Below are 26354 nucleotides of genomic sequence, written 5' to 3' on the forward strand. Positions count from 1 at the left end.
ACGGCCGGGCAAGGGCAAGGGCCAGGGCCAGGGCGCGGGCGGGCCGTAATGGCGGCGCCGGGGTCGCGGGCGCGGAGCAGGCATAGCAATCACGACGTGAAACACCTCCTCCTCCCTCCCCCCCCCTCCCGCCCCGCCCCGCCCCGCCCCGCCCGGATTAAACGGGATCTGATGAGCCTTTTAATTGTGTTTTGCGATTTAGTGGACGCTCATCCGTGTACGTCACGCGCCGACGTTGTGTGGGGACATGAAGCTTGCCAACGTGGCCGCTTCAAAGGTCGGGAGGCAGAAGGGAGGTTCCCCCTGCACCCTTGGCCCCCGTGGGTGCGCAGGCCGGCGCGCCTGGGAAGGCAGCGACCCTCAGAAACCGGCTGCCTGGGGAGAAGGCACCGGCTGCTGCTCATGCTACGAGCAGGAAGGCATGGAAAATACTGGTGGCTGGATCCTGGCTAAATTAGGGCAGCCCGGCTGGGCAGCCAGCACTGAGCAGAACCTTCAAAGAAGAGGAATTACCCTGGGAAGCTCCCATAGCGTTCAGGTACTAAAACCAAGTGATAAAATCTTTGGCAGAGCCTCAAGAAGAGAGATTTCTGCAGATTTCCCTGTAAGGATTTGACCTAGACCAATTGAAGCGTAGACTATTAGTCAGCATGTTTAGTCACGAAGCAAACATTTCTCTCTGTCCTTTTGGAGTACAGTTTCCAGATGGCAGCTTAAATCCATCTCCTTGAAAACACGGCACAAACCTTCAAAAGTAATGCTTTGTATTTTGAAAATCAAGTCTGCGTTATCCATAATAATAGCATACAGTTTTCCTTGAGAGTAAGTCCTCGGGCCCACAGACTCTGCAAAGCTAAGACTGTGTCATGCATCAATCGCTTTAACATAAATGTCTGTGCATATGACATTTAGCGAGACGAACTGCAGAATGTCTCTATGGAAACAGTTTAGCTGTAGTGCACCCGAGAGGAACAACATCCCACACTATAATCTCAAATGTAGCTCAGAGAAAAAGAAACACTTAAAGGGCAGCATGTATGAGTCTGCATGCTATATTATTTTATTAAGAATATTTAATACAAAGTGTTAATCTTTTATATTGAATTACCTGCACACAGAAAACAAGTGTACGCACAGTAATGAAGCTAGCATGAAGTGACATCCCTTTATATGTCCAGGGAGAAAGAGGTGTTTAGAGTTTTGACCTCAGAATACTCTTGATATTGAACAACATGTTGTGACCAAAAATCTTGTCTCTGGTTTCGTTTGGAAAAATAGATCTCAAAAGAGTAATCGGTAACCAGTTCTCCATCCTGTTCGAGCTGATATGCATCTGTTCCTCCCTGTTGCCTTTTCAAATCATGCAGGTCTTGCTGCGTTATTTTCCTTGTCAACACTGAACCTGAAACACTACCAACTGCGCAAACAAAACATGTCAAATATGGAGAGATGCTAATCCATTGACTTGTGCCGTTTGGCTTCCTTGAAATCACAGGTAGCTGGAGGTGAAACATGTATGGGAAAGGAAGTCTGTGATTATTTACTAACATGGAAAAGGATAACATTCATACTTCAGATTTCAGAGCCATATGTGAACATAACAGTATAGTACACATTAATTGCACACGTCTCTTCTGTAGCAAAATGCTCTACGAAACAGAGAATATTTTGTTCTTCACAGCAGCTTTTGCAGTAATGACTGTAATGGGAAAAAACAAACTGGGACATACTGGAAGATCTAAAAAGTGATCATTTTAAGATCTTGTATCTCTTAAAATTGAAACGACTGAGCAAGAAGTAAGGTTAAGATGGAAAAATAAAAGATATACTGCTTTAAAGTGCAGCACTGCTAAAAATTGGCATACGATCTGGCATTCTGGGGGGAAACATACTGGCTGCTAGATAGCTCGTTGTATTAACAATAATATTGTATTACGATGTTGCTTCAAATGTTTTCCTCTGTACTTTGCATTTGTCTTTAGTTCTTCAGATGTAGTATTCATTAACCCAAAAGGCTATACTTAATCTAGATTAAAGAAAGGAGAGGAATACCTAGGACAGATGTTGTAGGAAAGGAGCATAAATAATAATTCAGATGAAAAGTAAGAGGCTGTATTGATAGAAAGAAAAAGGATGAAAAAGAATGAAAAAGGTAAAAGGCTATAAGAGATTGCATATGGGAGAATGATTTTTGTGTAAACCACATGAGCAGGAGGTTTTAAGATCCTGCTGTCGAATTAGTGAATCTTCATCATTTCCAAAAAATGGGTTACTACTGTCCTTCCAGTTTCAGAGATTTCAAACTGGAGCAGAAAGCTTAAGTGACTGGATGGTGCTGATTTTGGTTGCCAACACATGAATCAGAAGGCAGGAGCTTGTGGTTCTTGGTCAGTGGTTGAGTGTAGTCATCTCCTGCAGAATGCTGCCGAGGGATACTGCTTGTGCTGCTCATGCTGCCCACAGGTTGGCCAGAATTTCAGAAGATAAACAAAAAGAAGCAGAAGAAAATAATCAAAAATGTGTAATTTGGCTATTCATTTACATTTTCAAAGCTATCCCAGAAGTGAAAAGCACTAGAAAATACTTCTTAAATTCCTCTCTTCCCTCCATTGCTGTTCTCTCGTATTAGTTTTGATATTCTAAACTTAGAAAGGGATAACACTGGCCATGGAATATGGATATATAAAGGAGTGACATGAAAAGAAGTTGACTTTAATTCAGACAGCAATATCACAAAAATAGCGTAGAGCACAAAATATATACAGACATTACAAGCTAAATATAGGTAGGCAAAGCACAGTAACCTAGATTGGAATTTGGTCAGACAAGTAGCATTGTTCAGTCTATTCTTTCAAAAAATTGCTTTGGAATTTTTTACGACCACAGAGAAAGTATCCTTTCAGCTCAGCAATGCCCTTTAGTGCTCCACTACAGCTCTGGGTTAGTAATGACTTAGAAGAAAGAATACTGCCAACCTGAACAACAAACATTTTCTTTGTGTCCTCTGAGACACAAAGAAATGTTTGTTTTCCAAACATCCATAGCCATTCCACTCTTGATTATTCTGTGAAACCGAGTCGGGTAGGGGAGTTGTACACAGCAAGAACTGAAAAAAAGAATGCTTCTTGACATGTTATCTTTTTAAGATTCTGATATGAACGTTACAGGCAAATATCTCCTAAATTAACAGAATATTATATATACAGGATATTCCTATTTTGTTGAATTCCAGACACTTTCCATTCCAACGACTTCAGCAGTACAACATTTTAAGAATAAGTTATCCATTATGAACACAAAAAATAAAGGAATTATTATTGTTATAATCGCATTTTAAAAACCTCAAGAAAACTCAACATTGTCAACACTGTGCATCAGTGGGACCACATATTTAAATTTCTAGGGTCCAAAGGAAATCAGGAATAAAAAACAAGTGCTTTTATACTCCTCTCCAAATAATCTCTTTAAGAGTTATAGTAGGAAGATTGTATAGGTTACAAAATTAAGAAATGTTGTAGCAAAAGAACCTGTAACTTAAGTAACTTAAAATTGGCTGGGTTTCAGCACTGCTTGATTGTAATGGTCAGGTAATGGTATTATCTATATGGAAGAACTGCACATTGTAAAACAGCGTGATAACTTACCTAACCCAAGTGACTCCGTGCCAATAGCAATATAAGGTGAAAAAATTGAAATAATTCCAAGACTTCTAAGAAATAAAGTGGAGTAAGAGCTTCTTGCTGAATTATTTGCTGTCAAAATCACTGTAAGTCAATACAGATGCCAGAAGGTGTAATTGAAAGATCTATTTACTTTGCATTATTTATCCCTAAAGGTGTGAGCATATCTTAGGTATTTCAAATATTTTATGCCTGCTTATATGTAAATATGCATGAAATTCTCCTATTAGGTTGCAGTACATATTTACCTTTAGTTTTTCTGGGTTTAACCATGTAACTTGGCTGATATTTTGCACCCTGTGCTGTTACTAATTGGAACAGAGGAGACAGTTCTCACTGTGAGCCATTTATAGTGCTCTGTTGGTCAAATGGGCCAGAAAGCTGGAGTCCCTCGCTAATGACCACTCCTCTTTTAGAGGGAGCCCCAAGAGTATAAGCTGATCTACTAATGTGCATCTCTGGCAACTCCTTTAAAGTGCAAAACAAAGCAACAGGGGTTTGTTAAGCATCAGTAGCCACAGGTGTGCTGATATTATTGATATAATTCAAATTGGAGTTTGTTTGAATTAATCTTTTTTGTTTAGGAAACAACCCTTCAGTCAAATTTGGACTAGAAAAGAGAGAAGAGCTGTAGTGGCCAGGGAGATTTCTTGCAATCTGTTTTTTCCCTGAGAGATCAGTTTTGGAAAAAGCAGGTAATATGAAGGCTCTTTTCATAGAATCATAGAATCAGTGAGGTGGGAAGGGACCTCTGGAGATCATCTAGTCCAACCTCCCTGCTCAGCAGGGTCACCTAGAGCATGTTAGACAGGGTTGCATCCAGGTGGGCTTTGAAGGTCTCTGGAGAAGGAGATTCCACCACCTCTCTGGGCAACCTGGTCCAGGGCTCCGTCACTCTGACAGGGAAGAAATTCCCCCTCACGGTTAGGTGGGACTTCCTGTGGTTCTGTTTCTGCCCATTGCCTCTTGTCCTGTCACACGGGACAACTGAAAAGAGTTTGTCCCCGTCCCCTTGACACCCTCCCTTCAGGTACTTATACACATAAGTATATGTGTATACTACTACTTTCCAGTAGCTCCATGTCTGTCTTGTACTGGGGAGCCCAGAACTGGACACAGCACTTGAGATGAGGCCTCCCCAGGGCTGACTAGAGAGGCAGGATCACCTCCCTCGACCTGCTGGCAACACTCTTCCTAACGCACCCCAGGATACCATTGGCCTTCTTGAATACAAGGGCACCTTGCTGGCTCATGGTCAACTTGTCATCCACCAGCACTCCCAGGTCCTTCTCTGCAGAGCTGCTCTCCAGAAGGTCAGCCCCCAGCTTGTACTGGTGCCTAGGGTTATTTTTCCCTAGGTGCAGGACTCAGCACTTGCCCTTGTGGAACCTCAGGAGGTTCCTCTCTACCCAACTCTCCAGCCTGTCCACATCTCCCTGAATGGCAGCACAGCCCTTGGGTGTCTCAGCCACTCCTCCCAGCTTGGTATCATCCTTGCTGAGGAGGCGCTCTGTCCCCTCATCCAGGTCAGGATGGGACCCAGTACTGAGCCCTGGGGGATGCCACTAGCCACGGGCCTCCAACTGGACTCCACGCCACGGTTGATGACCCTCTGAGCTCTGCCTTTCAGCCAGTTCTCAATCCATCTCACTGTGCAGTCATCTAACCCACACTTCCTGAGCTTATCTAGGAGGATGTTATGGGAGACGGTGTTAAAAGCCTGGATGAAGTCAAGGTACACAACGTCCACTGCTCTTTCGTCACCTACCCAGCCAGTCACTCCATCATAGAAGGCTATCAGATTGGTTAAGCAGGATTTCCCCATGGTGAATCCATGTTGGCTACTCCTGATCACCTTCCTTTCCTCCGTATGTCTGGAGATGACATCCAGAATGAGCTGTTCCATCACCTTTGCAGGGATGGAGGTGAGGCTGACTGGCCTATAGTTGCCTGGGTCCTCCTTCTTGCCCTTCTTGAAGACTGGAGTGACATTGGCTTTCTTCCAGTCCTCAGGCACCTCTCCAGTTCTCCAGGACCTTTCAAAGATGATGGAGAGCGGCCTGGCAACAACATCCGCTAGCTCCCTCTGTACCCATGGGTTTTCATGGTGGTGGGCAGGTATCATGAATTCTTAACTCCACAGTACACATTTTAGACAAAGAATGAAGAAAAGTGATGGCCAATGGAAAAAAAAAAAATCCACCCATATCGAGTTTTTTAAATTCAAATTGGACCCATCTGAAACATAAACCAGTTTCTTAGTGATATATTTCACTTGGTATTATAGAAATGGGAATTTCTCTTTGAATTACTGTAAACATACACATTTTTGTATTTCATACTTAAACAAGGCAAGGAGTCAGAAGTCATAGCTTTGCCATTATCTCACTGTTTAATCCTGTGCGAGCCCTTCACTTCTCCCTGCCCTGCTTTCTTGTCTGTATAGTGACAATGCTATGTCTCGTTTTGGAAAGCACAAATATAAGGCACACTCTGTAGCTGCTTAAGAGCATATTTCATATGAGATTTTAAAAGCCACTATCTGTTTTTCATTTTTGACATAAGAATATATGATTCCCAAGTGCTATAAAATTCTAAGGGCCTTTTTTTTCCTCCCTAATCTAGAAAATGGGAATTTCTTCAGTACATTTGCATGCAGTGCACTAGAGGGCCCTCAGGAGTTAGAAATGGATGGAATGTACTTTTAGAAGGCAGATACTTCACAGGACTTTTCATTACAGAATTTAAAATAGAAGTTTTTTTTTTTATAACGTGAGGTTCATGTAAGTTTATAGCAGTTCATATGCAAACAATCTCTCAGTACAGTTAGCTTCCTAACAGTATTTAGCTTGCAATGAAATACCTAAAATGTGGACCATACTTAAAAATGAAATATGTGCTAGAATACTTGGAGAACGTCAGCTTTTACTAAGTTACTTGTATTAACCTAAGGAGTTTACCAGAACAAAGGATGAGTCAAGCTGAATAGGTAAGAGATTTTTTATTTTTCTTTTAATAAGTATAAAATGTGTACTTACTCTATCTTTGTTTCATGAGAAAGCCACTATTATTTTATTTGAAAAACTACTATAACCAGATCCTGTTTTATGACTTCTGTAAAGATTAACCATCTTTCATCTTTAATTTGGGCTTATGAAGTGTATGAACTGTATTCATATTAAACCAGAGAAATTTGGCACTGCTACTATTTTTCAGTTTGTGAATATTAAATATGTGTGCATATTAAACTGCTATAGTTACTAGTTAGTAAATATTGTATAATTTATATCATTAACATATAATATGAGCTTTAGTGAGGACTTTGTCTCATAAGAAAAAGATACTGATCTGGGTTTGACAAGCTTTTCTTCTAATGTTGGAATACAACTGAGATTGCCAATTAACCCTGTATTTCATGGTGTTAGTATTTAATTGATAATGTAATTAGAAAGTGAAAGACGTGTGCTAACATGTCTCTAGATGCACACTGGCTGTCTCATCTAGAACTTCTCTCTGTCTCTTGGATACTAGATTCACAGATGCTGTATTACTTATGTGAATAATAAAATGCTCCTACTAAATCTCTTCTTTTTGGCAGTTTCAGCTATTCAGAACTTCAGCTATTTTAGACCACAAGTCAGTAAACTTTGCTTACGTAGTTGCCTCCATTCATTCTCTGAAGCCAATCACTTCCCCTGTGACAGCTGATAAGAATTTAACAGCTTGTTGAGGTGGCGTGTCAGCATCCTTAGTACTAAACACATTCCCAGGCATATCAGTAGCCTCTGTCCATCACCCATGCTGGAAGCTTTTTGGAAAAGGAGAAGTAGAAATCGGGGAAGGGAAATCATGCATCATCATCCTGGCTGGAATGTACTGAAGACTTTGTGCTGTTTTCATCATGTGGATTCGCTAGAGAAATGACCTTCTTTGATCAGCCAGGGAAACCCAAAAACTGGTTAATTTGCCCCTTGTGCCCACCACGAGTGCTGAGGCTATGGACTTGCAGGCGCCCAAGAACAAGGAGGAATCTGCTAGTGGGCACAGCTTGTGTGATCTACCTGGGCTTCCTCGTCAGTCAAGTGGGTCACGTTTTACCCCAGCACAAAGGAGGACACTCAAAGACTAGCTCCAGAAGTCTCCATGATGCAGCCCAAACTCCTTTTCTGGGCATCCCACTGGATGGCACCCTATCCCCACCCAATTTCAAAGAACCCCAGCTGGGTGGCAATGGGACCTCAGTGCCGCCCAATGTAGTTTATATCACTCTGCGGTCCAAGCGCAGCAAGCCTGCCAATATCAGAGGCACCGTGAAGCCAAAGCGCAGGAAGAAACATGCCATCCCTTTGTCCTATGGGCAACACTTTCCAAAAGCTGCTTTCACTGGCCAGGAAGAGACCTTTCGCCAGCAACCGGGAAGGGCCATGCGTGCTGCAGGCACAGTGGGAGCAGCAATGGTTCCAGAGACAAGGAGGCACCAACTGGATGAACACAGGGATAAAGAAATGGCAATCAGGGGGAGGGGTCACTGGAGACCTGGGGGGATTCCTGGAGGTATAAAGGCACAGCCCCAGGCTCAGGAAAGTAATATCAGGATTTACAGCGAGAGCTCTCCCTCTTGGCTGAGGAAAGACGACATCCTAAGCATGCGTATGCTGGCAGATGCTCCAATAGAGAGTATTCAAGAAGTACCTTCTCATAACGGAGTCCTGGTAGTGTTTGAGAGGGGTTCCCACACCCCAGGAACCGCTTGTAATCATGGGCACTGTGGCATCATCAAAAGACCCCTTGACATGAGTGAGGTGTTTGCCTTTCATTTGGATAGGATCTTGGGGCTAAACAGGAGCTTACCTTCTGTGAGCAGGAAATCGGAGTTCTTCCCAGGTAATGCATTCCTATGATTTTCAGCTTCCAGATGGGGTGCTGAGGCTTCCCTCCTATTCCCACATTAACAGTGGGACAGCAGCAGGGTTTTAACTCCTACTAGGGTGAGAACTGATCCTATTGTTACAGAGGGATAAGGCTGATATTTGTACGTAACTTCTGCAGTGGTGTTGTCTGGTCCAAATGGGTGCAATACCCTGAAGTTTATACCCAATAAAATAACTGAATTGCTGAGAGCAGTAACAATTTACCCTCCACAAAAGACTGGAATGAGAAAAAGGAAGGGGGTCATTTCTAAGTAACACCACAGTGTACAGACTGACTAAAGTGAAACTGGCAAAAAATAAGCCAGAAATCCTGTGATTTGATAGGTATTGATGTAATTTGATATGATTTTTTTATATATTTTCTTCTTTCTCAGATGTCACTTTAACAAAATATTATTGAAAGTGAGCAAAAGAATTCATCTCTCTCAAATAAATGTTAGGAAAGAAGTTCTGTATATAGTCAGAGAACCTATTCTGAGAAGTAGGGGAGAGTATCAGAGGTAGGTTGATGCAACTCTGATGGTACTAATACCTCTGGGGACTGAAACATAAAAAAAGTTCTTCCCTCTCCCCTGATAATTGAAAAAATCTACTATATTTTAGTGAATCTTGATTGACATCTTGAGACTCATTGCACATATCTGCATGAGTATGTTAGGTAGACAAATATACACAATAGACATTGGAATATACTTGTGGCATGACTGATGTAAACAGATTTAAATTAAAAACTTGATTTTTTTTGTCCTAAACTGAAATTAAAGATAGATTTCATACATGCAATGTGAGATAGAAGTAAGCCTTCTAACATTGCTATCTTGTTAAGTATGTCTTCAGCCCAACTGCTATTTTTATACCTCACAAATCACAACCCAAAAGGGCTACATTTTATTTTAATGAATCATTGCTAAAGTGGGTAGCTATTTGTTTTTGCTGTTCATTTCTTGCTGCTGAAATTAGCTTATACAAAATATTTTTAATATTAGTCTGTATTTCTTCAAAGAAAGAGTAAAGGAAGAATGACTTTCTAAAATATGGTAGCTGGAAGAGGACCTAGTGACCTCTGATTTGTTCCTGCTTTGTAAATCTTCCTTTGGCAGCCTGTATAACAATGCGAGTGAATCTCTAGGAATAACAGTTTGATGGCTTTTGAATATTATTAATATTTTCAGAGCATGGAAGATACATTATGCACAGTTTATTTTTAGGAACGAGATATATTGCTATAGAGCTGTCATAAGGAATTAAGGTAGTTCAGTTAGAGGGATTCTGCACAGTTTGGCTGCAAGCCTCCTGAAAATTTCTATTAGGCTAATTGTGTATTATGTTGCTTAACATCTTTCGCCCCTCAACATTTTTTGTGTTCTCTGAGACAGAGGGCTCATTCTGCTCTCTTTAATTCTCTTTTCCTCCTAACTGGTTATGTTCCTATAGCAAGAAGAGTGTTGCTAGGTGATGAGAAGAGAAATAACATTCTTTTTTTCAGTCTCATTTCATTTTTTCCAGCTAAAGGGTGAATGGAGGATTTGGAATGGTTACCGTACCTTGCCTCTGTCCATTCGTTTAGCCTGGAAACATGCTGGAGCTCAGATGCCTACTATTTAGTTGAGCTCATTAACATTTGCATGCTTTTATTCAGGATAATCTCCTAAATTAACAATATATTTTAATAGAAAACATCTTTGTGAAAATGAACAAAAATATGTGAGCCAATATGAACAATTAACAAGTTCATTTCTGTAACATGCATTCAAGTTTAGATGGGCACTCCAAATGTTTTTACAGGGCTGCTTGTGTGAATCATGATTATTCATATGGGAAAGAAAGCAATGCAGGATTAGAGACTGTGCATGTGTATGTACACAATTTCTGGGCTGACATGACTCTTTCCATGACACATCCCTTTAGCTTGCCTCAGTTGTGATGTGATATAATGAGACATGTTTGATGTAGCATTAAAATCTTAAAAAATGGGCTTCTCAAAACTGTCATTCATTTTGTTGAAAGCACTTTCAAAGAAGCACTTACTAAATCCCCACACAGATTTGGCATCCTTTATTCCCACAGTTCCCCCACTGACTTTTTAAAAAGTCTGATACAATACTGCGTGCAACTCTTCTGTCTGCTAGCTGTCCCTAGTTAACTGTAAAAGCTTTGCAGTGTTAACTGATTTTTTTTTTATTTGATGACTTATCTACCTTACATGTATGTAAAAATAACTATTTCACTCATATTTTTGTGACTGATTGGCCAAATGTAAAAGGCCTGGGAAATACAGATGAGTGAAGCCCTTTAGAATTCCATGTTGTGAACTAAGTAAGTATGATTCAGGGCATATTCAAGCAGATACTAATTATTAGCAAAGCTAAATACAAAGGATGAGGAATTTTGTGAGCACTGTAACAGCTGAGAACAAATATGACTTAGCCTGTAAAGGAACAAGAAGTTACCATAAAACTCTTATCTATTATGTAGAAAGTGGTAGATGACTCTTGAGCGTCCCAGTTTGGGGACAATCACATTAATACCAAAGGACTGAGGATCATTACTCGATCATCCAAACCTAAGAAACAGAAGAGACTTGCTTAGGTGACCACGCTTGAGGTTACAGCCTGAAATCACAGCCTGACCCTAATGAATTTGCACAGAAGCTAAGTAAAATGACTATGCATTAGGTTGTCTCTAAATCAGCACCAGCATTTGTGGAGCAGGATGATGTCAATATTAGGGCCTGAGCAACCGCTGAAGGAAGATGAGCAGCAGCGGGTGCTCCCCGGCTCTGCATCTGGCTGCAGGAGGGAGGTACTTTGGTTCTTCAGGTCCTAGCGCCAGGCCAAACTACATAGCTTGGCACAAACGTACTGCTGAATTACACCTCTGGCTTAGGAGCTGAGTTACCCGCATGCTGCCCAGCATCCACAGTTCTCTGGTATGGTGAATTTGGCTAAATATGCTTGATCCTGTGCCGAGAGGAGTAAACACAGGTGTACTCAGTTCAGTGGGGCTTTTTTAGCTGAAGATTGAACCTATTATTTGCTTAGAACAGCTTTTATTCTGAAACGTACAAGATGCTATTCATTTGAGTAACACTTTTCATGGTTGATTTTGTGCAAATAAATGAAAGGCACAGGTTTGATAGATGGCTCTATTGATCATACTTGTTTTGCATTGACTGGCCTCTATATGATGATAAATGGAATCAAGTTTTTCTCTGTTACAGCCTGTACTTTCAGCCTGCCCCTTCCATCCCATCAAAAGTTATGCAAAAGCAGGCAAAGATGTTATGAGTTATTAATATCAGGGCAAAGAATAAGGAAAGTTAACACTGCCTTATACATTCAGATTGTTCCAAAATGCTTCAATTGATCTGTTCAGATTCTGTTTATCAACCTGAAACAACATATGTCCATAATGTTGTACTCCTCAGAGAGGTACTAGGGGCTATATTGCTTTTCTTCTTTCTTTTTCTTTCTTTCTTTTGTTTTCTTTTTTTTTTTTTTAAGAACTCTACAGACAGTAATACAGTCCATAGTGTAGAGAGCAACTGATGCACATTTCGCACGTTCCTCAGTTGAGACATTCACATACATGAAGCACAGAATAGTTGTGATTAAGGTACGGAGGCAAGAAAAAGAAAAAACAAATGGCTATCTTCTCTGTACCTTCTTATTCTGTCCATGTGTTTTATCTCTCACATTTAAGCCATGTTTTTTTTTTGTTATTATTCTCATTCCTGTATGCTGCTTATGTCAGTCCCTCATCCTTCCACACTAAATTATCCCCCTAATATATGGCCAAAAAGTTATTTCTTTCAAATGTGGCAGTGGTAAACTATGCTGAACTGCAGTGAGAAATGTTGAGTTTGAGAGAGAGCTTTAAGTATCTCTTGAAAGATTTGCTCTTTTTCTTGAGGCTCTTGGACATAAGAAAGGATCTTTCTTATGAGAAAGTTAGAGAGAATGCTTTAGATATGTAAGAGTAGTATTTGGAAGAGCATCTATGTAGTTCAGAAGCAAGCAGCCCATCCACAGTGGAATGTGGATGTTTTAGATGATGCTTCTGTGGGAGAAGCTGTGTAGTGATACATTAACTAACTGTGAATTAGCAGTCTGAGTACCTTAGATGGTGTAGCCTCAGCAACATGACATTGCGCCTGTGTTAGTTTATTCAACTTAGGATACCCTGAGTAGTGGCTCCTAAAGGGCCTAACATTTTTAGAAGTATTTTGGTGCTTAAAAATCCGTATGAATTACCAAGAAGATGGTTACAATACCAGTTTTGAAAATGTTTTCCATGTAAATCTCTTTGACTTTCAGTACCCAACTAGGTGTATGTATCTTAATGGCAGATTAAAAGCAAAAATCAAGTTAACCAGCACTGGGCAAGATTAACTAGGTACCTCTTAATATTTCTTGTTCTTACGGTGGGTTTCTGAGAAGTTATTTCAATCTTCAGGTACTGCATTAGCAGAGAGTAGCAGTGGCATCCTTGGATAGCTTAGAGCAGCAATCCAGCTGCGGTGACAGAAAAGCACTAAATGTGCTACCGTATAAGACTGGTTAGGAAAGAGGCCCACCAGAACACACTGGACTTATTTTCAAAGGTGCTGAACCTCCTCAATCCCTGCTGTACTAAACTCTGATTCATACATAGGCTGTACTTTTCTTTGCTCAGTTAACTTCAGCTCTGTCCTCAGGAGGTTTGAATCAGAACTTCATCAACTTCAGCAGGGTAGAGCTAATTCATGCAGCCGTTAATCAAACCCCTTATCTATTTTTTTCAACATCTTCATGTTTTTCCTGTGAATGTCAGCAGTTTGAGTTACTGCTCTTTACTGAAGCTGCTGTTCCATATTCCTTTAATTCAGTTTATATTACAAAGTTGAAAGCTTTTATTTTGGCTCATCTTTTTTGCTCCCATTTCCTCTGAATCAGAAACATTTCCTGTATTTAGCCTTGGACTTTTAAAAATCTTTTTTTATCTTAATGGAAACTAGCAACATATTGTTCATGTCTTTCAAGTATTTATATTACTTTTGTTTATCATGTCTTGCCTCTGGGTAGGCAAGAGATGTTGTTTTATTAGAAGACTGTTGATGCATTTGGTTTGTGGAAAAGTTCAGGAATACTTGTATAAGCTGTTATTAGGGATATAAAAATAATACATCAGTCTAGGTTCTGAAGAAAAATGTCCTTTTTTGTGAAATTTTCTAATACTTATACAGATTTTCTCCAAGTAGCTTGGAAAATAAGTTTAGCTGGTAGCTGAACTGACTTATGGCACTTCCTAGGTTGCTAAGGAAACATCAGAAAACCAGGTGGAGAGTTAAAAAGCTGGTGGAGCTACGTGCTGGATCAGTTTGAAAAAGGCTACCTTGTGTGTGTATGCCATGACAGAGAAGATTTACCGTCTGGTTTTGGAGAGGACATTGTTTTCTTCTACTTTTCTTAATGAAGCTGATTGATTTCTTTCTGCTTGATTGCGTGTGAGGTCCATCACACTCTGTCACCTGAGAGGAGTTCAATCTTTACATATGATTCATTGCTAATTATGAGCAGAGATCACTTCTTACCTTTGTTTTAGATCCGTCAACGACCTTTGAACAAGTTGCCTTTCGATTCAGCAGTGTGAAGATTCATTCCCCACTGATTACAGATGGAGCATGCACATTAGCAACTTTTACTTGCCTTGCTGTTGGTCATAGAATCATAGAACCACAGAATCAGTAAGGTTGGAAGGGACCTCTGGAGGTCATCTAGTCCAACTTCCCAAAGAGTTCCTGGTGCTGGTTCCACTGTGGCTTGAACCCAGGACCTTCAGTGTGTAAAGCAGATGTATAGCCACTGCACTATTCCTCTACCCCCACTGATCATTATTTTCTGATGCTTCTCTGGTTCGGTGTGCATATGGAAGATGTAAAAGGACAGTTTAGCCTGTATGTAATTATGCAATGCACAGTAGTGTGGCATGCTGGATATAGCTTAGTTTTACCACCCTGCCCGTTCGTTGATCAAGATGAATATAAATAAATTCTAAAAAATATAAATAAAAAGATGAATATAAATAAATTCTAAAACTTTGCACATGTCCCAACACCTGCCCTTTAGCCAGTAGCTTTCCCAATAGATATTTCCTCCTCTGTATACTAATACGTCTTTTTTTGGCCTTTTTTTGGATAGAATTACTTTGTTTTAAAGTAGGTACAAGCAACAGTCAGCCCTGGATAGAAAGGCAGCAATAGAGGCATTGCATTAGCAATTAACAGGATAGTTCCACTTCCCTAAGTAGATACATAATGCCTATTACTTGATATTGGGTGAAAAATATTTATTAGTTCTTATATAGGGAAAGCTTATTTTGATTTCTTTGCAGATGTTTCTTCTTATTAAATAACTCCAGACCTCAAATACTTGAATTCACCAAAGCTAAAGTGCTTAATGGTTAGAGCAGAATATTATTTATACAAACTTAAAGAATTAGGCTAAAATATCTGCTATATAAAACAGATATCATGTATGTTATAGCTGGGTAGTATAAAAATACTTGTCTAGGTGTTTGTTCATAATAAGCTCACTCTCCAGCATTCTCATATATCACTTCAGAGCTGTGAAATTGTACATTATAGGCTTAAAATGCTAAAGATGACAAAATAAATCCACTTTGAGTACAGGATTTGTAGTCTTTCTTTGCCACACAGAAGAAGAGCTTTGAGCCAAATTTTCAGCTCTCATAAGTCATCATTAGTTCACAGGAATCAGAGGAATATTACAGCCTTGATTCACAGTGGCATTGTAGGCTCTTAATCTACCTGCAAAATTTTTAATAGTTTAGTTTGTGTATGATTTTTATACATTCATCTCTTGTTTCAAACAGAGAAAGCCTTCTGTACACAGAAGACATTCGTAATGTCTGTTTTTTTCATTCCTGTGGTGGCTGGTTTTAGATGTGGGGTAAGACCACATTAACCAAAGGATGTCAGATTATTAGGCCTTGGCATTTTTTTCTGCCACATCTGTAAAATATTTGTAAAATGCTATAATTATTGATGTATAAAAAGTGATCAAGTCTGACATTATTCCAACATAGTAATGATTCTATTTTTCCTTTCTCAGACAGTCAAGCCTGTCCTGTTATTCTCTGGGATTCCACACTGAGCCCAACAGATAATATTACCCATTCTTCAGTGCGATTAACGTGGGGGAGATACCAGCAACTATTGAAGCAAAAATGCTGGCAGAATGGTAAAGTACCCAAAGCTGAATGGGGCTGTACTGAAATCCATCATCATGAGTGGTCCAAGATGGCACTCTTTGATTTTCTTCTGCAGGTAAAATATGCCTGAATGCAAATATCACTCTTGAAAGAGTCATTATGAGCACAAATGGGACTTTAGAAAAGTTACTTTAGTTTATTTCCCCTTTTTTTAATTGGGGGAAATCTACCCAATTTTAGCTTGTTTCTGGTGGTTTCTTAGTTTTAAAGAACTTAAAATTAAAAACTCAACTTATAATTAGGGAAAAAGGACAGGAACTTGACCATCTCATTTTCTAAAAGAGAAGGCAAAGGCTTTTGTCTCAAGGTATCTGTTTACTTCGCCTTTGAGGTGGCCATATTATTTCTCTCCTAGAGCTTAATCCTCAACTACGTTTGCAGCTACAAGTCATTGGTTTTTGATGCCTCCTTACCTCCTCACCTTCATCTCCAGTGTAATTTCTTGAGTAAGAAAGGGTTCATACACTTCATTTTGATCAACTGAAATGCAGATCAAGAGAAAAGTTGTACTGGTTAGTTTTTCTTCTATTTAAAATGTTAGCAAGTGGTGTAGCATTTTGATTTAATATGAGGAAAGAGCAAAGCAGTAACTGATGAGTAACATGGCTGCTATTCTTCAATTAGGTATTGGGCATAATCATTAGCTGTCCAGATAACACCAAACTGGGGGTTTGTCCAATGGTATGTGACCACAGTTACAGCAATTGTAAAGGGCATTAACGCACTCCCTGTATTAATAAGGAATGAACTGGACCACCTGAGTGGATGTTAATATAATGCCTTCTCGAGATACTGCATTACCTCAATTCGTCCCTGCCTGCCAGACAGCTCTGGGTGACTGAACCTCCTGCAGCTCTTACTGCTTTATGTAGTGCTGTTTGTATTTAAAACTACAGTGAGCCTTTATATGCACTGCATTTGATTGTTCATATAATTCATTTTTTTTAATGGAGTGCATTTTTTGAGATAGGAAAATCACGACTTTGCTTATGCATAGCCTGTCCCCCCACTTCTCAATTCTGTTATAGGACGAATGGATGTTTCCATCTTTTAGAGTTGTATTTTTGCAGACTTGTTAAGTATACAGCATGAAATTCTAGTCTGAAAATAGATTGTCACTTGTTTAATGACTCCATCTTTAGTCTCACTATAAGTAAGTAACTTTTGGAATCTGGTATAAAGTCATATGTGGGTTATACTGATGCTAAACATAGCATCATGTTATATAGTTATATAGCCTCTATAGGATGTCATAGTGTCATAAATTTTAACACATTTTCATGACATTATTTTTTTGTTTAAGAGCTTAAAAAATTTCATGAATTCTGTGCTGGTTTCTAGTTTTAAAATCTCTGAGAAGTTTATAAACGTCATAATAGAATTCCTATTAGCCAGAAGGAGAGATCAATTATGAAATAACAGAATTGGACTATGTATGAGATAAAAAACAAAATAAATTACTCTTTAAGAATATCTGGTATCACCCAGAGTGTTTTACACCTCCAGTTGCCTACCAGGCAAGAATATGTATTAAAATGTGAGCAAGTGGTGATGAAAATGGGTCTGAGATTTCTCCAAGATTAAAAATTTATCTGGATGCTCTCAGACTTTTCTGTTGAGTTTAGGAGCAGAACATGAAAACAATCAAAAACATTAAGAAGGGATTCAGAGTTAAAAATGCCAAATTTTTAGTGTATAACAATAATAAAGTCATCAGTGTGCCAGTACTTTTATATATCAATTCATTAAGGAGCTTTGGTTAATTAGTAACTCACTAAATGTCTTGCAAATACTGCTTGTGGATACAAATGTTTGACTTGTTATCATACCACCAGGCAGTTGGCTTTCAATGAAAATTTAACATTTTGATTATTTTGAAGGAAAAGGGTGTGTAGCTTTAATCACAGAGAGGTTTTCCTATCCATGGTTATTGACAAATTGATCTGTAAAACTCTAGATTGGAAAAGGCTGAAACCTACTCACATCTCCTTACTTAGAAGTGTATGTTTGTGTGCATACATTTATGTACATAAAAATCAGAGCAGCTTTAATTAAGAGATTGTTCCAGGAGTTCCTTACTTAATTACAGTATCCTGTTCAGAATCTGCATATATTAGTAGAATAGAGACAGCGCTTGTGGGATCTTCCTGGACTGAATCAGAAGAAAATTACTGTTTGCAAAGTGATACTTAAAAAAAAAATAAGTCATAGGAATACATTTCTATGGGAGGGCGGATTTTCTTTTTCTTCTCTGTACATTTGAGATCAAATCAGAATAAATGATGTAGATAAACTACAGTGAATTTAGAGAACAGTAACTGACAGCTGTAAGAACCGATTCATGGGGCAAAATTAAAATAAATGTGTATGTGTAATGTGCCTAACCAGTCACTGTGTTGCAGAGATACAGCAACTGGCTTAAATTTTCTGAGTTCGAGTTGATTAAAAAAGACATCAGTGAGAATAACAATCTGAAGCTGATCAAAGAAAAAATTGAGCTGAATATCAAGACAAATATCTTTACAGTGTAAAGTGTGATCTGGTAAAGCACGCAACATTATTCTGAGAAAATCTTCATGAATCATTTGGAAATACAAAGTAATGGTAAAAATATTCTCTATTAAACATGCTCTTGTCAGAAGACTAGATCAGGTGCCATTAATAGATGTTCCTAATTTCTAATTTCAAATACTCAAACATAGGAGCAGGCTGAAAAATGCTTACATTTGACCTTCACTTGCTATGTACAAGAAATCAGGTAAAATAAGGGCATAAGTAAAATGGCTTCTTTAGTTTTGGACCTCTTATGTACATAAATATATGACATAAAAACCAATTTTAAACTATTAAGGTTGCAACATAAGGGTTAAATATTAGGACAGACTGGAATGAATGTTGTAATGATACAAGTTATTGTGAAGATGCTGTCTTTAAGAACATGATCTCATCTACTTAGGGCATGTAGTGAAGTGTGGTGAGAATGAATTAGGACTTTATGTTGAAGGAGCCTATTTAGAGGGCCTCTGCTTTTCCTTGCAAAATTTGAAGTGAGTTGAATGAGAAATTCAGTGAGATAGAACACTGCAAAGAAAGGAAGATTTTGTACCTGAAGATGCTGAATGCTGCCCTAAAAAGAAAGAAAGAAGAAAGTCCTTTCCTCAAATTTTTCACAGTTGAAAACATGCTCTGCCACCAAGACTGGTGGCAACGGTGCTGCACACTTGAGAAAAATCAGACTAGGCCTTTCACTTGACGAACAAAGTGACATGCACTAACATGCATCTAGATCTGTATCAGGAGAATAGTCATAACATCTCATTTCACTGATGTCACAGAAATAAAACTATAATTTTAGGAGGCTTTCTGTCTATGTGAACATTAATATCTTCATAGTCAAAGCAGTTTGAAGAGTTTGCTATATAAAGTGAATAAGAAGGATTAGAAAAAGAAAAGCCATTGATTAGCTACTCATTTAGATCTACCTTATGTCTATAAATGTCTGCCAGGAAGCAACAAGAGCAGGGCTGCTCCGAAAGGGGAGGCAAGTCAGGAGCTGAGGGTGCCTGCACTGGCTGGGCACAGTGTCCTAGCACTTGAGCCAGGCAAGCAGAGTAGGGTGGCAAGAGCTGTGGGTCCCACCAGTGGTCCAGGAAGTATCAGGCAAGGGCCAATTAACAGATCAGGCCCATAGTCAAGCCAAAAAACCCAAACAGCAATTCAGGCTTAACAAGTAACAGACAAGAAGCAGGTACACCTCCAGCATAACTCAGGCCAGGGCTAAGGGGCCAGGCCTGAGCTTAAATGGTGCCCTGGGCCCATGGGCAGAAGGTGCATGGATGGGGGGACCATAAGCCCATTGGGGCCCTCAGTGCCCTGACATTCTCAGGCATCTACTCTCAACTAGTCAATGGAGGGCACCTTCAAAGAGTGATTTATCCTTCCCATTTTAGACAATTATCCTAAAATAGTGTCCTGTGCTCTGGAAGTGCCTATTTTTTGCCATTATGATGAATAGAACATAAATGACTAGATCGGAAGAGATGCTTAACATTTACACTACTAAAGTTAGATCATATGTATTCTTCGCTGAGTACTGTGCCATGAATAAGCAGAGTTCACATGGGAAACAATAGTCTAGACCATAATGTCTAGACTAAAGTATATACCCCAGGGCAACTCAGGGAGACTTCTTTGAGGTTATAAATGCAGGCTCCGTTCTTGCATTTTGTAGCTTTGGGTGCTTTACTGTGTCCCTTACTAATCTTTTAAATTGTTTCTTTTTCTGTACTATTAGTCTAACAGGGTCCACAAAATGGAGATCCTTTGTGTGCGTTAGAGCGTGCTATTTCTATTGTACTACAGCAGTAGTACAATATGTTTAAAAGCTATAAAGCCTTTTGAAAAATCCCGAACTATATCCACCACCTTGTCAGTCCAGTCATGGCTATAAAACGGATAAAATACATAGTTTGGGAAATTGCTTGTAATGGTACATGAAGTATAGGGACCATGTCTTTTATCTTCATTTCACCGCTGACTTAATTTTAATTGTTCTGAGCTTGTTTTCCTGTCAGCTATGTTAGAGATGCCTTTAGTGACATTTTGCCCCAAATGCTTTGATACTGTTTTAATTTGGCATTCTACTGTACTTGATTTCAGATCTATGATCGACTAGACAGAAATTGCTGTGGATTCAGACCTCTCAAGGAAGATCTCTGCATGCAGCAAGGACTGAAGCTGAAATGTAGTGATCAAGATGCTGTTGAGCTGACGCATATTGTTCAGAGAAGGCATGACCGAAAGCACTTGGCTTTTATAGACAATAAGGGTTTCTTTGACAGAAGCGAGGATAATCTAGATTTTAAAATACTACAAGGAATCAATGAGTAAGTTTTAAGTTATTAACTTAAACGATTGATAAATTTTTCTCAGTTTTTCAGTTAGAAGCAAAATTGCTCCTTAACATTTAGAAGGAATAAAGCACTATTCACAGAGGGTGCTGGGTTCTGGGAGCAGAAGGGGAAGAAGAGGCCTGTCCTTCTCCCTAAGCTGCTTAAAAGGCATTATTATATTATCAGTGTTGCATTAGCACCAGGTTTCTTCTGTCATTATTGTAGGGAGGTTTATAAAGCTTAACTACTTTTACTCTAAGCATACTTTTAATACATTACCAACAGCATCCACAAGTTGCCAGGAGTATTGCAGAACTGATTTGTGCCCTACACATTTATAAAGACATACATGCTCTAACACAGAAAAGACAACTCTGCAAACGTAAACTTGCTAGTGTGTAAAGCTCTTCTGTGAGTACTTTGCACTGTTACTGTACTATAATATAACAGAATGGGACATTAAGTTAGTGCAATAAATATCACCAGCTGAAGCCCCAGTTTGTGAAATACTTATAGAGAATGTGTCTAAGAATGTATGATTAATCTCACTGATGTAAAAGAGACAGTTAGCCTGTATATAGTCAGACCTGCATCAACTTCCTTTGCTGAGTCACCATCTATATTCATGGGATTGATTACTAGACCACAACATAAATATTGCAATTCTGAGTGATGACAAAGCTGATGAATTTCTTTGTGCTTTTCCAGATTCCCTGAATCTGCAGTTTCAGTGCTGAGGAGCCAGCGTTTACGTGAGAAGTTGCTTCAGTCTTTGTTCCTTGACAAAGTATACTGGGAGAGCCAAGGAGGAAGGAAAGGAATTGAAAAGCTTATTGATGTAATAGAAAGGAGGTCCAAAATTCTTCTTACTTACATAAATGCACATGGAGCCAAAGTATTACCTATGAATGAGTGAAATACTCTTGTTTTTAACTGAAAGATAGTCTTTAAAAAAAAATTACATGAGGCAAAAACTGACAGTAAAATTGATTTTCTTCATAGGCTTATTTAATTTTTATTTTTCCAAACTAGCAAGCTTATTTTTAAACAAGAAAACTTACAAGGTCTAAAAGCATCAGCATTTAAATATCAGCTGCAACTCAACACAGTGAACTCAGTTCTATGTCACCAGTGAAATGAAATGAAAAATAACCAAATAGTATAATAAATAGTGCAGTAATACATATGCACAATGAAGACTCCTCCTGTTAAACTGTTCTAGAATTAGCAGCAGAATTTTCAGTGCATTAGTCTGGATTAGTCTAACTTCTCTCATTCAAGTCAGTACAACCTTTACTGCAGATTTAAATGGTAACAGAGATTTGTCAGCACTTAACACACTGATGAAAATTGCCATCTCATCCACCTACTTAAACATACCTAATGTAGGAATCTGCCTTTTTGATTTAGAACACTAAAATTCTAATATTTCCTAAAGCTTGTTTTATTTTATTTCATTTTGATCTGTTGAAACTTGAGGCCTAAATTTAGCTGTTTTAAAAGCAGACATGTTTCCATTGAACATGAGGGAAAGTGAGAAACAGAGTGAGGAGAATACACTGTAACAAATGATTAATTTGACCAATACAGTTTCTACCTGGCCGGTATAGTCTGCAATTGGTCATGAGTCATTTGTTATGATGTACTATTTTAAGTACAAGTTGTTTCAATGAGTAGATGGATCATCTGTTATTTTCCGTCTATTGATTAACTAGGAGTTACTCACAGAATCACCCGTTAGTACGACCAGCTTTGTGTAGGAATTCAGCTTTAGCTTGTGTGAATATGCTGCTAAGTCTACTTTGGTTTTGCAATATTCTTGACAATAATTTTCTAGAACATTATCAAAAAGCAGACCTAATAGAGATATGTCATAAAAAATAGAACAGAAAATGTTGTTTGTACTGTTTGCTCAGCTCTAGCCAGCAATTTAGACTCTACTTTTCTATTAAGATTGACCAGTGTGTGATGATTTTCACTGATGACTTGCCCCAAGTGTTCCCATAGATAAGGTTTTTAGAAAACCTTGGATAGGTACTTTGGATTGTCAGACTTGATCTGAGACAGTCTAACTTAGGGTATTCCTATGTCTCATGGTTGTTCCAGAAATAAAATATCAACTCACATAGTTTATCATAACATATACTTTCTACCTACCTGTTTAAAAACACTCTTATTATCTGTAAATTTTTGAGATAATGGCAAAAATTACATACTTTCATAGATACTCCTGTCTTTATGTATAGTAACAGAATATACAATATATAAAATGTAAAAATATTTTTGGATTGCTTGTCATTATGAGAAACTATAATGTTTTGTGTATGTGTTAATGTAGATGGGTGAATTTAATGTCTTAAATAACTACAATTCCATTGCAGATAAAACATTCTCATTCTTGTATATGAACAACTATTAACAATAATTGCATTACTAGAAGCAATAGATATAATATGGAGAGTTAAGGATACTTAACAAAATTTCAAGAGCTTTCTCATCTAGATAATCTTTTATTTTACTCTGTCAGTAAAGGTCACATTCATTATCTTTTTAAAAACTTCTAGATCTTAACTATTGCTTTGAGAAGATGTTTTAGAATGCTCTGGACTTTTTGATAAGACTGAAGTAAAATTTAATATGATTTAGATATTATACTTTTAAAAAAAATGTTGTAACCTATTAGCAGAGTAATTTGTACCATGGAAAGAAAAATAGTGCTGTAGTTTGCACTGGGACCAGAACCTAGTGAAAGAAGTAATCTTCTGGACCCACTTCACATAGAAATTTCCTGTTCTATTTAACATAAATTCCACACTTTGGTGACTGTCATGATTAATTTCTCCCATTTTCTAGCCCGTCTTAGTTTTCTTCCTGCTAATACCTGTTTGGCTGGATTATTACACATGCTAGGAGTGAGATAAAGGCACGATTCTCAGCTGCACTGATTTTTGCCAGAAGAGGGCCAAGTGAAGCTTCAGCAGTCTACCTGATCGTGAAAAAAAGTCTTACGAGAACTCTGTCTTCTAGCTTCTCCTCTTCTGTCTTTAGACATCACATCCAGATGTCCAGTCATCCTTTCATATTGCCTAAGTTATTATCAGACTTGACCCATTGCCAAAGAAGAAATTAGAAAGTAAGATATTTTTCTTTTCAGGTTAAGTCATCCATTTCTGTGGTGATAACTTGATGCATTCTTCTCCGTTTCTTCTGGACATAGACTAGTGCTTCCTTGGGCATGATATATGATTTTTTGTTTGGCTAGAAGTTTCAGTGCCAGTCCTTCAAAGTACGATGTAATTGCCACATAGTAAGGATGAGTTTCTCTCACATCCTTGAAGCTTGATGGGAGCATTGTTTCCCGGTAGTCGAGAGCTTAGGATGTCCAAGTAACTATGATAATGGCATAGTGTTTTAGAACTTGACCAAGCATGAAAAAGCTAAGTGTGAAGAATGGATATTGTGGAGAGGAATCATACAAATGAATTTCCTTAAGAAATTCGTGGTGGTTTTTGGTAGACATTTTTAGTGGCAGAGGCATACAGGTGAGAGCACTACATCCTCTCTCACCTTCTGATGATGCCTTAGCATTACAATATGCATATCTAGACACCTCACCCACTGTGCTACATGCACATGCCATATTTCTTACTCATGCAAACACACCCGTTGTCTTTGGGAAGTTAGGAGACGTTGTGTGAGGTTGGGCAGCGGGACTGGATTGTCAATTAGTTCTAGCTCTGTAATGTTGGTGACCAACTCTGGAAAGTGCCTTTTTTCTTCTGTGTTTTTCCTGTTGCTTGGTACTTGAATATAGCTTTGTTAATAATAGAAAGTATTACTGCTACAGTGCTTATGAATACATGATAGCAAAGTATAATTTTTTTTGCAAAAATGAAGATTGACAAAATTGTATACTTTCTAAGTGCATTTGTATAAATGTTTCAGTAAAAAGTACAAAAGAAGCACTTTGCGTAGCTTGTTCATAAGCTGCTACTATATTCAAGAAGATATTTGTGCTCTCAGCAAAAGGACTAAAGCTTGTGGAGAAATCAGCCCATTTCCTTTTAAAAGAGCATGACATTGGACTGACATTCCTGCACTGAATCTGAAGTAATACTAATTGATAGGAAAAAATAAAGAAGCCTTATTCTACCTGTGGTGAGGATCGACAGACAGCCAAGAAACTGTGTTTTAGTCCTCTGTGCTGGGCTGCCTTCCATTTATGGATATGGATATGGATATGGGATCAGACAAAGATTCATGTTGCACATTGCTCGGAAGGGTGTAACCCACAGGAACAGTCCAAAATCTGTGGGTGGGAAAAGAAGATTATGTCATTCTTGAATCTGCCTAAAAGCCAGAACCACATAAAATGGAATTACTCAGAAAGTCAAGAGGGGTTGCTGATTTCATAACATTGGAAGAAAGAGCTTAATATAAGTAGCGCAGGCACAGATGCCTTAAAATTCCTCAGGAACTTGCCAGCAAGTCAATAATCTTAAATATTTCAGAAGCCGAGGACATGAAACTTTTTGTGGAGCACTGTGAGAGCAATTTTCTTTTTCTTTTCTTTTTCTTTTTTTTTTTAAATGTATTCTGTAATGCATTATATTAAAGAAAGATAAACTCCGTGGTTTCAAAATAGCAAATATAGATTCAGGGTATATTAAGGGACAAGCTTTCAGTGGCAGTTCCGGGAATACTTTCATGCATTTGTGTGTATGTGATGCAAACATCACATACAACACGTGATGCTTGTTTCTATAAAGCAGTCAGTGTGGCTAAAGAAAAGAGTGAGTGGTTTATACAATTTGCTTTTTACATGTAGTATTTTATTATTTGCAAGCATAACGCCAAGTCTGTATAGATATAAGTTGAAGTTTAACCTCCAAATTGTTATAGATGCATTAAAACTTTTGTTCTCAAAGCATTAACTCTCCTTTTGCTAACACTTCTGTATGATATAAAAAATCTTCTACTTGCAATTGTAAAACAAAATGACAATATGTTTGTGATCAGAGCTAAACTGCCAGATGACACAGTGATGCTAACTCTGAGATGTTTTTATGGAATTTTACATTAGATGCTGAATTTCAGTTTTCTTTTGGATTTTGTGCATTTTAAAAATCATCAGATTTGTCTTTTTATTAGCAATGCTGAAAACATTATTGCAAATAATTGTTTAGACAGCTCTCTCTGCTACTATGGTCATATGATGTCCAGACATATACAAAATAAAATGATTATCTTCATCTGATTTTTCAGTTCAGATCTCTGATTTGCAATAATGAAATGATAATACATTTTATTGCAATATGTGGATCATTAGACACTTTTTAAGAAGAACTATGACCTTGAATCTGCTTCTTTAGAGAAACAGTCCAAGTTAGATTATGAAACTCTTCCTGTGGAAACATTTTCTAGCTGTTTACTCACGAGACTTGTAACTCTTTAAGTAGTTTCGCTATAGTGGTGGAGCTTCTAGTTTCAGCAGCATTAATATTTACTGTCTTCTTTAGTCGTCCTGAGAATGTCCCCTTACAAAAACAGTGAGCAGAAAAGGCCACGTCCATTTGTGG

At 38.4% G+C, this 26354-nt stretch overlaps 1 protein-coding gene across 1 annotated transcript; it reads left to right on the forward strand.

Annotated features, from left to right (window-relative positions):
* The first annotated feature begins 6439 nt into the window (after positions 1-6439).
* Positions 6440-26032, forward strand: GASK1B (golgi associated kinase 1B). Its single transcript, XM_062573824.1, has 5 exons — positions 6440-6669; positions 7279-8564; positions 15724-15938; positions 20543-20769; positions 21484-26032. Exons 2-5 carry the CDS (start codon positions 7601-7603, stop codon positions 21689-21691), a joined length of 1614 nt encoding a protein of 537 aa, XP_062429808.1. The 5' UTR covers positions 6440-6669; positions 7279-7600; the 3' UTR covers positions 21692-26032.
* Positions 26033-26354: the final 322 nt, after the last annotated feature.

This window comes from Rhea pennata, chromosome 4, assembly GCF_028389875.1.
Source record: "Rhea pennata isolate bPtePen1 chromosome 4, bPtePen1.pri, whole genome shotgun sequence".
Lineage (NCBI taxonomy): Eukaryota > Metazoa > Chordata > Aves > Rheiformes > Rheidae > Rhea > Rhea pennata.

Coding starts and splice junctions, on each gene's coding strand:
- GASK1B (XM_062573824.1), top strand. CDS start 7,601: ATGACCTTCTTTGATCAGCCAGGGAAACCCAAAAACTGGTTAATTTGC. Junction 8,565..15,723: donor GAAATCGGAGTTCTTCCCAG/GTAATGCATTCC, acceptor TTCCTTTCTCAG/ACAGTCAAGCCTGTCCTGTT. Junction 15,939..20,542: donor TCTTTGATTTTCTTCTGCAG/GTAAAATATGCC, acceptor ACTTGATTTCAG/ATCTATGATCGACTAGACAG.